General features: G+C 39.2%; 1 protein-coding gene across 3 annotated transcripts in view; it reads left to right on the top strand.

Moving 5' to 3' along the window:
* The first annotated feature begins 486 nt into the window (after positions 1 to 486).
* The window catches only part of robo3 (roundabout, axon guidance receptor, homolog 3 (Drosophila)), an 89,147-nt gene continuing 71,967 nt past the window's right edge, over positions 487 to 17,666 (top strand). For 2 of the 3 annotated variants that reach the window (XM_056240161.1, XM_056240159.1), the window contains exons 1-2: positions 487 to 1,033; positions 16,376 to 16,702. In XM_056240161.1, coding sequence (XP_056096136.1) covers positions 970 to 1,033; positions 16,376 to 16,702 — 391 coding nt within the window. In that variant the 5' untranslated portion in view covers positions 487 to 969. The remainder of the gene's footprint in view (positions 1,034 to 16,375; positions 16,703 to 17,666) is intronic. The other variant, XM_056240162.1, reaches the window with a different exon arrangement.

The following is a 17,666-nucleotide window of genomic DNA, read 5'->3' as shown; positions in this document are numbered from 1 at the left end:
TTCTTTAAATTAGCTAATATGCTGTTTTTGTTCAGATAGCCTATTATTCCCATAAAATGTGTGATCAACAAAGTATCACAAACAAGAGTTTTTAATGGAATGGTTCAACCAAAAATTAAAATTGTCATCATTTATTTACTCTCTCAACACAAAAGGTGATGTTAGGCTCAATGAATTCACTTTTATTGTTTGGAATGACAACACAGTGAAAGTAAATGGTGACTAAGGCTGTCAGTTGAGTTGTCCATATTGTGGGACGCGTGAGAAAGAAAATAACGATTTGAAACAACATGAGGGTGAGTAAATAATGTCAAAATTGTAATTACTGGGTGATCCCACACAACTCCTCAAGATTAGTTCACTATTTACAGCGATCCCTGCAGGGTTGTAGTAAATGGAGCTACTGGCCCTTTAAGAGCGCAGTTACCCCAGTGTGGGTAACTGCTGAAGGTAGTCAGGGGGGTGGGCTTGAGCCACGAGACAGTCTCCCGTAGACGCGAGAGTAGTAAATCCGTTCATTCACAGCGAAGGGAAGACTGCGGGGCAGCGGCTGAGATGGAAATCTGACTGAACGGGCTATTAAAGAACGGATACTTTTTCCATACACAGGGAAAGCGCGAAAAGAAATATGTTTTGCCCGTGAAATGAATCTTAGAGGAAGTAAGAGCGTCTGGGACGGACTGTGAGCATCACATCTTATCTGTCCGTTACATTGACTCTTTATCTGTCCAGATCAGCGCTCGAGCGCAACACACAGGAAGCTCACGAGAATATGGAATATTTGTGATGCTCCGATTGACCTGCACAGTTTTTATGTGTTTTGGGTCCAGTTTGTAAAGTTCTTCAATGTTGACCGCCTGTTTAAACGCGTTCCCTCTCTCCTCGACCGGATTGTAGCGCTTTTTGGATGATTTTAGGGACTGTTTGTCCGGATAAAGGCGACTGAAGTGGACTTTATATCTGAGGGTGATGGAGTTTCGCAGGACTTTAGATGCGCTACTCGTTGCGTTTGCCCTAATATCTTTATCTCAAGGTAAGCTGGAGAAAATACAACAGGACAGATGGCTTTATGAGGATTATAATAGCAAAACATTGTGAATTAGTTGTCGACATCTTCTTTAGTGTTTCTAAACGTAAATATTGTCTTATGAGTGGTGGTATTTTTTGAGGTACCTATTTGTTATTTATGTTGTGGTGATTAATTTTCGTCCTTTACATAGAGATAGCCCTTATAGACAGCAGCAGAACAGTTTTATAGCGTACCATTTTTTAAATATTCAAAATATCGACATGTATTGGTTAAGTTATAGTAAAATCAAAAAAATTTTTTTTTTTTAATTACACAGTATCTCATGACTTTTAAGAGGAATATAACATGGTCTCATCTCTTTTAATAGGAATATAACTTAAATATACAATAATTTTAGTGCAAACAGATGATTTATAGATGTATATCCTTAATACATAGTGTTGATACTTGAACATATGGTCGAAACAGACCAGTTGACCCAGTTTACAGTAAATGCTCTTACTTTAGGACAGATCAGCTCTTAAATTGAAGAGGATTCTCTGCTATTTTATATAAAAAATCTTAATTAACAAATTTTCACACTGTAATAGGGGTTTTCAACATTTACAGTCTCAAGGACCCCGCATTCAGATTTTCAGCCAGCCCAGGGATGGAGCCTGAGGGTAGATCTGTAGTTAGAAATTTAGATGTTAGATTATAAGAGCTTTTATATATATATATGTGTGTGTGTTCTTTTAGACCCCCATGGCAACCTTCAGGACCCCTGGTTGCAAACCCTGGCTCTATAGAACCACAATCTTGGATAGCTTGAATTGAATCGTGCTTCGGTATTGCTGACCAACAGAAGCTTTGTTTTATGGGGCAGTAAACATTGCCTCTAAGATCTGTCCTCCAATATAACTGCCTTCAAAATCTGCCACTGAATCAAGGGCAGCACAGCCGCCAGACAAGGGATGGAATGACACGCAAAGCTTTTATTTGACTAGATCTATAGTCCAGTCTCAGTTGTCAATAACTGCTCTTTATTTGTTTCAAGAGCAGATCTGATCAAACTAAAACCTTTTTCATTCTCTATAACAGGCTCAAAAAAACATCCAAAAAGTGAGTCTGGATTAGTTTGGTGTAGTTGAATTTAGCTGCACGCGTCATCCCGTTCTTTTCCCACGCCTCTAACTTAATCGACTGCAGGTATGTGGCGAGATCTGCTGGCTGTCTCCTTTCACCTTCTCACACCTGATAAGGGTTTTGAAAGAAAGGCATTGAGTTTCTCTTCAACTTTGTCATTTATAGATGCCTGATCTTTTCTGAGTGTGACCCCTGTGTATTTGTTGTTTGTCTGTGTTGCATTTGTAGCTCGAGGAGGACGTGTGTTTGCTCGGCTTCTTTTGAAGTCATTTTAAACAGCCACAAACAGCTGTCGACTCTTCCCGGATTGTCCCCAAACATGCATTTAACGACTGCCGGCCTTTGACTCATTTGGTAATGAGTAATGACACACTTTAAACCAGATGAACCTAGTGGAAAATGTCTTTTAAGCACAACATTTATTTTGTATTTGTGATTAACACATTTGCATAATGCAAATACAAGTATCTGTAGCCGTTACATCCTATACTGTATCAGTGTATGATTGGCAGCATTTCAAAAAGCTCTGCGACTTTTTGCGTAAAGTGTGTCATTTAGGGTTTTCCTTTATACGTGACAGCTTATTTTGATGTCTTGCGTCTCCAGGACTGTCGTCGCTCCTTAGATCAGAAGCGAGGCATGTTTGCGCGCATGTGTATGAGAGGTGTGACTCAGAAAAGTCTGCGTCTCCCTCTCGCACGCTCGCTCGCTTGCACAGTTACTCCCTGTCTCCTCTGTGTAAACAGTGTGCTGTCGAGAGGCTGTCAATAAGGAGGGAGATAAATGCCGCATCTCCTACTGAGCACGCTCTGATGTCTCAGTCGGATTTCTGTCCCAGCACATTCACGCTTTTTACTGGATCCTTGCCGGGAGACAAAACAGCTTGGCAATATCTTTCCCGCACTCTTTTGTTGTTTCCGCTGAGATCTTACTTAAGAATTAATACTAGCTGCACTACAAATAAAACATTTTTGTTTGGTTTAAAAAGTGACACCTTTGATTAGATTTTTTTTTATTTCAATTTTTTTTTACAATCCAAGAGTGTAACTCATCTCCTAAAATGTTATCGTCTCCTTTTTGTGGAGCGAATGGAAGCTTTTTAATTGGTCAAGAAAGGAAGCCAGAAGCACATACGGCTCTGGTTTTATGAGTCTAGTGCTGACAGGAAGTATGAATTGAACCCTAAAGACATTGGCTCTGCTGGCGTGGCTGTGTTGGGGTGAATAGGGACACAAAACAATGCCTTGGCATCAATCTGTCCAACCTTGTGTCTCTGGCCACGGATGAAGACAGTTTAATGGCCCTACGCATTAGTTCCAGTGACTGTGGTGACCCTCAAAGCAGTGTTCAAAATGGGATGCACCATACGAAGATTCAGAAGGGCCAAACTAAACTCCCTGAGTGCTCCCTAAGTTTACTACTAGTTCCCTAAGTGACTAGTAGTTTGGATTATAATTTGTTACCTTTTCAGCTTCCTTTAACACCCATCTATTTTCTTGAAGTGGCTTGCTTACTACGTTTTCAGATGCTCAAACTGTTAAACTGTGTTGTGGAAACCAGGATCGAAAAAGTGGCATGCATACTGTACAAGGATTAATAGGTTTAAGGAGAGATATTGTCAGGACATCTGCATATACATCATTCATTTACATATGTTGTCTAAGGGAAAAGTACATAACTTGCTTTTGACTCTCTTTTTAAATGACTATAGATTATCTTTCATTAATGAAATATTTTTTCCAATTTGGCACACTGACCCCGGCTGAGGTTTGATATTTGGCTTTCCTATTTAGAAATGAAGCTTCCTCTCTTTTTAATCAGAAAATATCTCACTACTTCGATATTGACCTGCCCTACAGCAGTGGTTCGGTGATTTCTCTTTCCCATCCAATAACTCGATAGTAGGTAGTGTATATCAGCAATATTTCAAGGAAGTTCATGGTTGTTTTTGAGATCCTTCCAGTATCAAATGTTTCACTTGTCAGGCTGTAACAGTTGCATTGTTTTTTCTCCCCAGCATTCTTGTCTGTTCATCCATCATCCAACCATATAACTAAAATAGCAAAAAGGTCAATACCTGCTTAAATTTGAGGCCCCTGGGTTCATGTCTAACTGGCCTTTGTTAATCCATCCCTTACTGAGATATACATGTAATATTTTGTATGTGCTGATATTAGATGCATATTTTATTGATGTATGTATATATATATATGCGTTTGTGTGTGTATACATGCATGCGTGTACAGTATGTATGAATATGTGTGTGTATACAGCGTTTGAGTTTAAGAAGCACATTTATTTAGTAGGCTAAGCTTTTGAATCACACATACATTAGCTGCATTTGTTTGTTGCTTTCCTAATCCAACAGCATGGTATCAAAGTAATCCTCTTTTTTGGCTTTTCCCCCCTAAACCCCTCATGATTTAGTTTTATTTTTTCTGTCTCTTGAAGGTAGATTGTTGTGACATAATTTTTACAACATTTTCATTTCACAGTAATATACTGAGGAAATTTCAGTTAAACACTAACTTGTTGGTTTGTTGGATGGATGGATGGATGGATAGATAGATGCACAAGTTTAACTTTTATATTAACTTTTTTGTTTGACAAAGCCAATTTTTACGTGCATTTTAACTTTTAGACCCTGCATACTCATACTTCCTCGCTCTTTAAACATGTAAATATACCCATTAGGATAAGCTTGTTGATGACAAGCTTTGGATAGTTTCAAGTGGGTTCTGCGGTTTATCTATGTGGAAAGAAGCTGTGGGCAGCCATGGGGCACTGCAGGGGCCACCTGTGTGCCTAAGCAACATACCACTAACAGAGCCAGAGGAAGGAATCTTAGTATCCAGGCCTGGTATGCAATTCCCACAGCATAAATTCTCAGCCACTCATTTGATTATTTGCACAAAAATTAAGATCCACGCCAGCCTTCTGACAAACAACACAGTATGAATGCTCATTATCAGGGCCTGCTGAGCCAAGATTACCACACTTTCACACTGAGTAACAACTCACTCCAACTCCTAAACAGCTGGCTTGTGCTTTGAGTGTTTACATGGTGCAACTGTGTTGTCCTTGGAGAAACAGAGACCTCTGGTCTGTATTTTATTCGCTCTGTTTACTAGTTGATGCAAACAGACCCGGCTATATGTTTGTGTTGAGAACACTGTAAACAAAAGGGCCTGGGGCCGTGTGTGCTCTCTCATCAGGAGCTCCAATTTAATGACTCAGTCTCTATCTGCATGGGCACTGCTATTAGATTACCTTCATTAACACACACTGCTTTCTCGTTCTTTCCCCTCCTGGCACCTCTGTTTACACACTTTTCATGCTGTTCAACTTCGTTCCTCTGCTCTTATTTGGCTTCAACTCCCCGTTATCCTCATCAGCCGTGATCTTTGTGTTGTTTCAGTAAATAACAGTTGCCGGGTTCAGAGGGCTATTAGACATGGACATTACGTGCACGGTTGTCGTTTAATGGCCGTGTAGATCAAAATCACAACTTGGCAGAGCTAGAATTGGCCCTGGAGTAAAATGCAAAGAATGTTGTGAATGTTTTCATTGGTGTGTGAGTATTCTTTGTCTTTGTCTCTGTCGGAGTGATTGAAGTGTTAACAGGCTGTTGTTCTTGTCTCCATAGACGTGTGGCAAGACTTTGATATTATCAGCTCTATTATAAGCTAAATAGTTTCTATTACAGCAGGAATCTGCTACCTTCCCTGCTGAAATTGCCATGATTTAATGCTTTTTTTCTGGTTAGGTCTGATGGACCAACATGAAACTATGGAGTTTTATACTTGTTATATATATGCTATATATATATATATATATAGCATATATATAGCATGCATATATATATATATATATATATATATATTTTTTTTTTTTTTTTTTTTTGGCGGTGGAACGGTACTTGTATTCGTACCGTACCGAAACGGTACGGGCGTCACGGTTCGGTGCACGAATTTACACGGAGAATACACGGTATAAAAATAAATAAAACTCGCGTGGAAATTAATTAATGTAATGCGGAACTACTGTTAGATACGCGGGTTCTTTAGGGACACATAATCTGTACCATCGGCTTTGCTCTGAACGCGCGTTCACTTCAAACGTTGGCTTATACGCGCGTCCTATTCGCTTTGGACTAGCGTCGAACTAGACGCGAATTTAACGCTCTATTCGCGTTTGGTGTGACCACATAATGAACAGGCTGCGATGTCAAGATTGCAATGCTGGAGTGTGTTTGTGTGTGTGTGTGTGTGTGTGAGAGAGAGAGAGGCGCGGCCGCGATCGAACAGTGGAAACATAAAAAACATACTCCATCATTTTGTTCATACAGATCATTAAACCTGCAAAGTGTTTACTTATATTTGTGTACACTCGCAATAACACACAACATTGTGCTTTTGTCACACTGTAAACTCTTGTCAAACTGTAACCTACAACTGTCACCCAACCAAAATCTCTCTCTCTCTCTCTCTCTCTCTCTCTCTCTCTCTCTCTCTCTCTCTCTCTCTCTCTCTCTCTCTCTCTCTCTCTCTCTCTCTCTCTCTCTCTCTCTCTCTCTCTCTCTCTCTCTCTCACACACACACACACACACACACACACACACACACACACACACACACACACACACACACACACACACACACACACACACACACACACACACACACACACACACACACACACACACACACACACACACACACACACACTGTTTTAAAAGCAAAACATATTTATCCAACTCCATTTCAAAACAGTCTGTGGGTCCCATCTTTTGGACATTCATTGCATTGGTTTTTATTTCTCGTCCTCGGAGCACTAATCTTAAACATTCTACATTGATTAAAAAAGAAAATCGAATGCGTTATTAATGGTTGTATTGTTTTATACAGAAATCAATTATTTATAATTCAGATGAGAATAATGTTACATTGTTAATTAATAATGTTAATTAAAATTAAGGAAAACAAATATATTGATCTGAAATATAGCAAATTAATTTTAAATTAATTCAGGTACAAGTACCAAACATATCGCAAGGTCTTTTTGTCTTTTTATTAATTTAATTAATAAACGAATTATATAAAACTATTGTCAGTGCACTACAAATAAACTGGTTCTATGCCTTTATTAATAAAACTTGTTTAAAAAATACAATGCCTTCTGCATTTTTGTTTTGCTTTTCCCTTCATTGTACCGAAATCGTACCGAACCGTGATGTCTGAACCGAGGTATGAACCGAACCGTGACTTCTGTGTACCGTTCCACCCCTAATATATATATATATGTGTGTGTGTGTGTGTGTGTTATAAGGTATGCAAGAACAGTGTTTGCCCACCACCACCACCACCACCACCAAAAAAAAAAAAAAAATTATTGGTTTTGTTGTTTTGACCCATGTTACAATTTATTACAATAATAAGGCCACCAGCATTTAAGATAGGCCTACCAGTGAAATTTTCGATACCACAGCAAAGCTACTTGCTTACCTGTAAATTTCAAACATGAAACAGTCAGTAATAAAATAAGAACAAATAAATGAATTACAAGCAATAGCACAAATAAATATAACAGAAAGATGAAACAAATGAAATAAACATGGCTTTAAGATTTTCAGGTATAAATCTAACAGGATTCAGGTACAGAAATTGAATAATCAAATGTAAAATAACACTGCGGTGCATAGTCTTCATCACCCTATAAATTAAATACAGATTAATCCTTGTTAAAGCTACAAAAGTTATTCAGTCAAGAGCCGAGAGCAAGTCTTTTTAGTTGTTTTGCAAAATAACATTTTGCTATCACTTAAAGATCTAATGCACACATCCAATATATTGATGGACATCTGATTTCTTTCTGTTTACGTCCGCTTATGATAAAAACGACTTCGTTTACGTGAAAATTGACTCTCTCTGAGCGCACAGAAAACAGCGTGCGACCGAATTTAATTCTCTTGCGCATTGCATTCTCTTGCGTATGTAAACATTCAAAACATCTTCTAGCACTTGAATGTTTACATTTACAAGACTTTGTCACGTCCAATGATAAACTTTAGTAAAGAATTATTTCAAAAATATTATTCCAGCAGCCTATGTAGCCTATACCCCAGGCTTCAGCCCATGGAAGCCCGTGCAATAATGCGCCCCTGGGGCCGGTTGCATAAACTGCTAAGACTAGTCTTACAAGTTAGTTTTCACATTTGTTGGACTTTGTTATAACGGGAGTTTTAGCGAGAGTCCAGAACTATAAAATAAAATATATATATATATATAGAGAGAGAGAGATATACTATTTTGAGTTAATTTTTTTAAAAACATTTTATAATTTTGCATTAAAAAAACAGATTTTTTGAAAATTATATTGTCACAGTGGTTGTACATTATAGTCTTGTTGCCCAATTAAATTAGTTAGCAAGTTTTCTCATAATGATTTGTGCTATAGAGACTAAGAAATGAAAATCAACACTAAAATTTTGTGTATCCGGTCGCAGTCTCTAACTCTCAGACCAGAGTGAGAAATGAACCAGTGCTCTGGGCAAAACTGCCAACAAAAGTGACAGAAATGCCCCAGTTACCCAAAATAGGGCAAAAACACTCCCAGAGGGAATTCTCTTTTATCTCATCAAATATTTTATTAATTTTATATATATGTAAAAATCAAATTTTTTACACTGTTTCAGACCTTCATGTTTTGGCAGTGTTGCTCTCCCTAGCAGTAGCTTTAGTGGTACTCGTCTGATATTTGTTGTTCTGTTTCCAATCTGAAAATGGAAAGTATAGTTTTATTAATTTAGCTGCTAAAGCTATGCATTCACTTATTAATGAAAATAAGTGATTTTGATTGACTGACTATGCAGTCAGCATTTTAATGGACAACATTATTATGCAGTCCATAAATTAGTCTTTTATCTCATGTGCCTTTCTCAAGTAGGAAATTCTTTCCTTTCTTACATGTCAGTCTTCAATCTAGCCATGCCTGGACCGCTCATGTTCATGACTAACCCAGTGAGTCATTCTTATGCAAAACACCCACCATCTCTGCAAGCACCACTTGACTTAAATGTTAAACCTGTTAAATGTGTGAATCACTAATTGAAAGCGATTCAGCTGTGTATTTCACCAGTGCGGTGCCATATGTTGCAGATCTTCAGAAACATTCACAGGTTAGGTCTAGTGCTAAGGGAAGCCTAGGGGTTTTCCTACCCCTCATTTTGGTAATTTCCTCCTGCAATCATCAGCCATCAGCACAACAAGAACACATCCTGAATGTGATATGTTATCTCCTGGACCTCAGGGGGAGAAATGCAGAGTTCCCACTGTGCTGGGAGTAGACAAATGTTGAATATAGGCCTAATCGTCATCCCATTCCATGCACGCTTTCCCTGAGCATGTATTTAACATGAAGCCTGTCCGTACAGTGCAGACTACGCCCTAGTCCTTTTCATCTTTGTCTGTTTGACTTTCAAAGATCCAGTTCATGAATAGTCAGGTCGGCTCTCGATTGAAGGCTCAGCCATTGAAGACTGAGAGAATTTTAAAGAGGCTGTATAATTTTTGATGAGAAGAAAATGACTTCAAAGCCTGCTTATACTTTGTTTTACCTTTTCACTGGAATTTGACCTGAAGCTGAAAAATGGTAGTCTTAAGGGATCAGGAGACGAAGTGGTCTTCTGAGGGAACTACGGTTGTGCTTAAAAGCGACTGGTGTGAATAGCAGAAAAAAGATCAGGTTTGTCAAAACATCTAGATCTGCTGTACAGTCAGATTCCTCACCCTGAAACTTCACTTCTTGCTAAATTTGTGGTTCTGTGTGGGCCTCACCTAGTGATGTTGGGGTCAAGCGGAAAGTGCGAGGTGGGATTAATCCAGCGTAACGTGGTTCACTGCTAGGAGGACCAGGAAACTGATGCTATCTCAACCAGCCTTGGTATGCTATCCCCAACCGGGCCGCATCCATTAGTGGGGCACTGAAGAGGTCCAGACAACACAGAGCAGCTGGGACGGAGCTCCACTGTCGCCACCATGCACAATTTATCTTTTATTCCCTACTTCTTCCTCTATGGAAAAGTCTAAGCCCCCCTTGAGATATGCGATATGCCATTGACATGTATTCCAGATGTGTTTTTCTTTGGCCAGAAGAGTTTGAATTACCGGAGGTCAGCGAAAACAGACTGTGGTATTATTGTACCGCTTTCATAGAGGGTTTGTACAATCTGAATGAACCCAGGCGAAAGTGTCTCTGAGTAATGAGAATACTGATACATATCCAAGTATGTGACTGCATAAAGAGACATCTATTCCCAGAGAAAAGCAAAGGCTACTGCAATCTTTAGATACCTCGCAGCCTGTTCTGGAAATGCCCTCACACTAAAGGAATGAGCTAGTTTGGCAAGTACAGGGTGACCAAGAGGTTGTTTTTTACGCTTCATGGCTTGATCACCTGAGGCGACTCAGAGCTCAGTGGTGTTTGAGATCGCAGGGTTTAGGGTCAGGACTTAAAGAGATTCTCACTAACAGGTCGTACCGCTGAAAGAATCATATTCATTCCCCTCCTCTTTTCCGGCAAGTCTACTCTTGGGAATCCACAGAGGGATCAATACCTGCTGCTGGACGTTGCCACTGCCCAGCGGAAGGTTCATTTGAAGTACTGTTTATTTTGTGAAGTGAGAAGGTTCTTAAAGCAATGGAGTGGCTAGATGAGCCTTAGCTTGTAGATAAGATCTGATGTGTCAGGAAGTCCCATTTGCACTAAAGATTAAGCGTTTAGGATTGGGTTATATATCACAAAGTGTTTAGTGCAGTTCTCCTCAAAGTCCGAAGGCATTTTTTCGTCTCACAAAAATAAAAAAGTGTGTAGTTGACATGCTATACTCAAACTATATTAGACAATGTATTTTCTGAATCTTTACTATACATGCAGTTTTATGATTTTATATTAATTGAACCGCCACACAATATATTATGTATTAGAATATATATTTAATTATTAATTTTATTATAGTGATTATTATTATTATTACTTATTTTCTGATTTTTTTATTATGTAATTTTTTTGACTGGTCATTATTTTATTTATTTTTGCACTGTATTATTATTTTATTATTATTATTTTGTTATTCATATAGTAACCAGTCCCCTTTGTATTTCTAATTTTTAGGCAAAGTCATACTAAATCTTTTCTATACAAGTATGCAGGCTGCACAAAGGGAGTAGGGCCTATTTCTTGTCTTTGAACAACATCAAAGCTCATGTAATGGACACACAGCCTGTGAACCCACAATGGTACATAGATTTTATTTTGCTAAGGCTCCATGACTCGATGCTGTCTCTTCCTGTAGGAATGAGAAATCCTCCTCATCCCCTGCAGTAAACACAACATCTTTTGCTGTTTCTTAAGCAGGAAACACATAAGCAGCTCTTGCCACAACCCCTAAAGGTGTCAAGTTGCTCTGTTGAAGCTGTCATGGAATTTCTGTGCTTGCCACTTCACTTAATCCATCCCGGTCCCCACCTCGCAGGGTTGATTCAGGCAGAAGCACACTTGTCCCAGAGGAAAACAGCAGTCCTCCTGTGTAATTTGATTTCCTTTTTGCATGTGACTGGCTTCACTTTGTCGTCTCACTGTCAGGAGCCTCAGGAGTAAGGAGCACAGCTTTATGACCCTGGGTTTGTGTTCTTTCTCAAGAGCCCCTTTGTTGTTTGTAAATGCAAAAAAAAAAATAAAACACCCGGAAAGAACACCCCCACTTCTTAATTTAACTTAGGGTAATGAGTGCACATTTGCAAATCAATTCCCAGATTCCAGTGAAAAAAGGAGGGGTGAGGTTGTAAAATAATCAACTATTTAAGGGGGCGGGAAGCCACTCAAAAGAATTGCAGATGAGGGTTGGGAGAAAGAAAAGTTGGTCATTTTTGTCTTGGTGTTAAAGTTTTGGTTGAAGTATCAAAGCCTTGTGCTTTTATGCGATACCAAAATTTGACAAGTTGCTAAATTGTTTTTAGATATCAAAGTTCCTCTGGAACTTATTCATCCAAGGAAAAAAAAAAATCAAACACTTTTTTTATACATTTTTATACTAATTTTGTCCTGCACAAATACTTTTCTGCATTTAAATTTTTGCTTCTTTAGAACTACTCAATTTATCTTTCTTTTTTGTGACCTCCAGGTTTTCACACATACTTCAAGGGAAGAAGACAATTATTAGATTGACATCTGACCTTTCTTTGTACGGTTGTCATGGAGATCCTTTGGCATTGACACCTTCTCTTGGAAGACTTTTGAATATTTGCATATGTCACTGCACTTGCTGTTTTTAATCAGCTTTTGAAAATTTCCCTGAGTACGTCTTGTTACTGCAACACGGCTTGCATCATCTGTCTTTGTTTAGCTGAGCCGTGTTTAGAGATCTTATTTCCTCCCCCCAACACTGGAGATAAATATTCTTAGCACTAAAAGCCCCTTGGGATTGATCAGGATTGCCAGATGCATGTATTTCCTCCCAGAGCTGGCTCATCTCTCCCCTCTTCCTTCACATAACAAGGTCAAACCCCTATTACAGTACAAGGGCTCGGTACCTTTAAGAGCAGATGAGTTGTAGTTGCAGCACCTCCCTTTATGCCCGAATCAATCTAACTGCTGGAACCATTACTAGCGTGTCACACAGCGAGATTGCCACTCTTATTGGTTCTTCCAGAGAGGACATGCTCTAATTTAAGCTGCACTTACTGGATGTAATCCTTAACATCTGGACTGAAGTTGTGCTACTGATGTAGCGTAGAATTAGCCTAGAATTTTACATATTCTGAAGCGGTAAGGGTAGGTTGTTCTGGGTGGCCGCTAGGATGTTGCTAAGGTGCTCTGAGTAGGATTGTGCAAAATTTAGAAACGAAGAATTGGCTCCTTTTAATAACTCTCTATGAATTAAATATGAATTTAATTGGCGACACCTTACAGGAATTTGAAATAGATAGATTGATAGATAGATAGATAAGGAAGTGAATATCTATCTATCTATCTATCTATCTATCTATCTATCTATCTATCTATCTATCTATCTATCTATCTATCTATCTATCTATCTATCTATCTATCTATCTATCTATCTGTCACTTCAATTAAAATTCAATTAGAATTCATTTTAAATTCAGGAATTGAACTGGAGTCTTAAAAGGCATTCAGAAAGCACAAAGTCCTAGTTATGAGTGGTTGTTGGCATGTTGCACTGTTCATATAGTTCAGATACTGTTGTCAGGGTTTTCTGCTTGGTTTTTAAGAAAAGTTCTTCTAAATTTCTGTGAGATTCTGGCCTCTACATATGACTCAGATTCCTCCTCCAATGTAACTTTATGGTAATTTTGGGGGGCATGTTCTCATCTGATATGTGAAAATCATAAATCTGATCGCTTAGAAATGTAATCCTTCACAAGCCGCATGGATTGAAGTATCATGTCTGTAGTACAAATGTACAGTATGTGACTTCAAAAAGATTGACTTGCCTTGGCGAGCACCATTAATAATTAATGCAGGCAAGATTGTCTGTTTTACTTCACTCTGCGACCAGAAATCAAGCACTTCCCACAATTCACAGTGGAGCGAAGCAGCCATTTGTGACGAGGTTATTAAAATTAAATCACCTTTGTTCTGCCTTATTCACTTCCTTATTTAAGCACTTCTTTCCTACCTTGTCTGTACCAGAGACATTTTAATGTTCATTTCCAAGTGTTATATAAAAGATTCTCTTGGAGATGTTATCTGCTTTAAAGTGCACTGTTTCCCCAAGGGTTGATTTATCTTACAGGGTTAGAGACCACATAGTTCCTCTGAGTCCTTAGATTTGTCAAAATCCCCAAACGTCCATCGTTGGACTTATTTTTTTCAAGTACCGGTTCTAGCACCTCATAATGGGAACTCGGAAAACTCAGGGTGAGAGATTAATCAGCTTTCCAGATGTTGTTTCCCACTTCTGTATGCACATTCGGTCGCACTGTTAACCTGTCCCATGTCCCCCTGGTCTTCCAGAGGACACATTTAGGTGAGGTAGCTGCTATGTTAGTAGCCGTTTAGCTCAGTCTTTACTTTCCATCTCTTTCCCTGCTTTCCATCTCTTCTGTGGCAGGTCGGGAGTGTTTGGCCTGTTTTATTTATAAGTCTGTTCTTGGATTCTTACCCCACTGTTTCTCCTCCACCCCCTGCCAACCGCAGTCTATTCGGCAGTCCATAAGTGTCCGCTAAAAGCTATTAGCCAAACCCTGGCGGTCTCCGCTCCCTTAACCCAGCGGGGCCACTGGGCTTTTTGTTTTCAGAGAGTAGAAGGGCAACAGTCCTGGGGATTCGGAGGTGAACACAAAGCTTGCGGTCTGGCCTTTGCCGTCTCTCGTGGACGGGGCCCAATGTACTACTACTGTAAGGTCATTGTGTCATGTTATTCATGGCCATGGTAAAGTGGTTGGGAATGGGTTTGTTTTAAGTTGCATTAGTCTCTGGCCCAGGGGTGTTTATTCACTTGACTGAATATGAAGTAATAAAGCAAAGCCTTGCAGATCTGAATGGTTAGAAATAATCCTTGAAAGCACTTTTTGTAATGCCAGGTTCTTAGTATAAACAGAGGACTGTTAGATTAGACTTTGTCTCTATGTGCACAAAATGCTTTAGTGTGTTTTTCAACGTAATTCTGTGTAACTTTTGGTGGATTTGGGGGTGGTGATGGATGTTTTCCCAGGGGGATGTCTGTAGCTTTTTATTACAGCTATCACACATTATTCATCTCCAACTGAAGGATGTTTTCATCATCCCTCTCTCTGACTGCTGGAAGTCACAGTCGCTCTCCTGTCACGAATTTTAAACCCCACTATAATTGTTGCTGCCGGGATTGGTAATTATTTCCAAAATCACCATGCACATTGACTCACTTTCATCCCCAGATATCTCCCGATGGCTGAAATTCTTTAGTCTTGTTGAGAAATCAGTTTGTGTTGTTGTTATTCATCCGTAATTGTCCCACCACCACACTGTCATTCAAATTGGGAGAGAGAAAAGCAATTTCAAAGCTTTCTGAAAGCCTACCTGAATTACCATACCACCGGTCCCCCCACCCAACAACTGTGCGAAACAAAAACCCTTGGCAGTCAGCATGAATTCCTATGCGCCTTAAAACAGAAGACAAATTATATATACATATCCAGGCATTCCAGCTGCTGCGGGATTGAAATGCATTTCTGCTTTCTTTGATAGCTGTTGAATTTAGAGTGTGTAATCTTCATACTGCTAGTTGATATAACATGCAATTGAGCAATACATATGTATAACGCCTTAATTTTACCTAGCTCAGGGGGAAATTGTATTTTACATCCTTGTCAACAGTGACATCAATAATAAACTTGTAAAGATGGCATTGGTATAACAGGTGCTGGATCTGAAATTGTGCATATTCTTGGCTAACCTCCAGCTGGAATTAGTGGAATAGAATGGTTTTTGAAAAGTAGTCATCAAATTACTTTATTAATACTGATTTTTACAATGTTTCCTTTCCTCATGACAAGTTTCTGTCCACACTCAGTGACATTTTTGCCTGACGTCACAATGACAGAACTTATTTAATGTTTAATTTACAGTTATATGGACCTTGATTTTAGACCAGTGAGATTTCTTGTTGGTCATATTGCTTCATAAATATGTATGAACTATTAAATTATTATTATGGTTGGTCAACACTTATTATTGTAAAACACAATTATTATTTGTTAAAATAATGCAATATTCATAAAATGTATATCATTTATAGTATTAAATAAAAAAATGCATATGTAACATTATGGAATTGTTTTGCATATTTAAATTAGTGGCTATCACCTCCACAGAAATGCTCCCACTCTCCGCTCTCTCCAAAGTTACTTTGTATTTTTCCCCCCGTATTTTTCTTGCCAAAGATAGTATGTATGTATATAAAGGATCATATAAATAGTATAGTATGAATCAAGTTATTAAAATTTATTCGAATTGTGTGTTGAATCACATTGAACTGTTTAGAAATAGCAAAAATTGTCAAATTGTAAAGCAGTGAATCATGAATCAATCAATCGCTGTCAAAGATTCACAACTGTGCATGTATTGTGTGTTGCTTTGAGTTGCATTTATTGCTATTGTTTATATACCAGATTTTCTCAATTACATGTAATGCAAATAGTGACCACCGATTCTCTCTTACAGGATCTCGGCCCAGACTGGAGGATGCTGCGCCACGGGTTGTCGAACACCCCTCAGACCTCATTGTTTCCAAGGGTGAACCCGCCACTTTAAACTGTAAGGCCGAAGGTCGGCCGACCCCCACGGTGGAGTGGTACAAAGATGGCGAGCGAGTTGAAACAGACCGGGAGGATCCGCGCTCCCACCGTATGCTTCTCCCCAGTGGCTCCCTCTTCTTTCTCCGAATCGTTCACGGAAGGCGCAGCAAGCCCGACGAAGGGGTGTACGTGTGCGTAGCGAGGAATTACTTGGGCGAAGCTGTCAGCCGTAATGCCTCTTTGGAGGTCGCAAGTAAGTCAGCTCATTTGTACTCTGATCCTTGCCTCGTGCCCTCTTCCTCAATCTCTCCTGCAAATTTCCTCAGTGCTCATCTCATTTTTTTCCCTTCTATAAAGCTTTCCCATTTTGTCCTGCTCTCCTCATCTTTTTCCCTTCTCCTCCATCTCCACTCTATCTTCTTTAGTCTTCCACTGGCTGCGGCAGCCCATAACCATCGTCCCTGGATGGAGTAAAGCACTGAGGTCATTGTTAGTTTTAGAGGAGGTAATCTGATTTGTGGTATTAATGTAGATGGATGTTAGCTGGTATTCTAGATAAATTCAACCCCAGAAATAGCCAAGAGAGGAGCGTAATGCTGGCTGCTTCCAGGTGACAGATGTTAGTTTAAAAAAATCCCACCAGCATCTCAGTGTTTCTCATGGAATGGCTCCAGGTTTTAGCAGCAGGGCTCGCCATATCCAATACACACTAATTAAATGCTGATGGCACTATTTGATTTCGGTCATTAGATTATCGCCAATTACATTATGCTTCTGCAACGTTATGTTTTTGTCATGCGACCTTAGAGCGATCACTCTGTGATTTGGAATACAAAATCGTTTCTAGGTGGCCTGTAGACCCGAGAACTTATATGTCATCGTCAAAGGACAGATCCTTCACCTGCTCGAGTATTTCACCATCTGGTCTGAGATATCAGCGAGACATAATAGTCCTCATGTTCTGGCACTGCTTGGAAAGAATAGCACTATTCTCACACAATTCAAAGCCAGAACGCAGATTCGGTCTCCAGCTACTCATAAATCCTGTCTATGAAATTCCTCTTTCGTGCATTACTATTCCAAAATGCTTTAAAATCCAAAGCATTTGCAATTCAGTAACACTCAGCTATCTAATTAGGATCTGAGCCTCCATGTTGAGCTCCAACGTGATTTATCATGCCTGCTGCAATATCTTTATTTAAAAGGGAAAGCAAAAA

This window comes from Rhinichthys klamathensis, unplaced genomic scaffold, assembly GCF_029890125.1.
Source record: "Rhinichthys klamathensis goyatoka isolate OS25496 unplaced genomic scaffold, OSU_Roscu_1.1 h1tg000585l_1, whole genome shotgun sequence".
NCBI classification, from domain to species: domain Eukaryota; kingdom Metazoa; phylum Chordata; class Actinopteri; order Cypriniformes; family Leuciscidae; genus Rhinichthys; species Rhinichthys klamathensis.
This window is presented reverse-complemented; position numbering and strand designations above follow the sequence as displayed.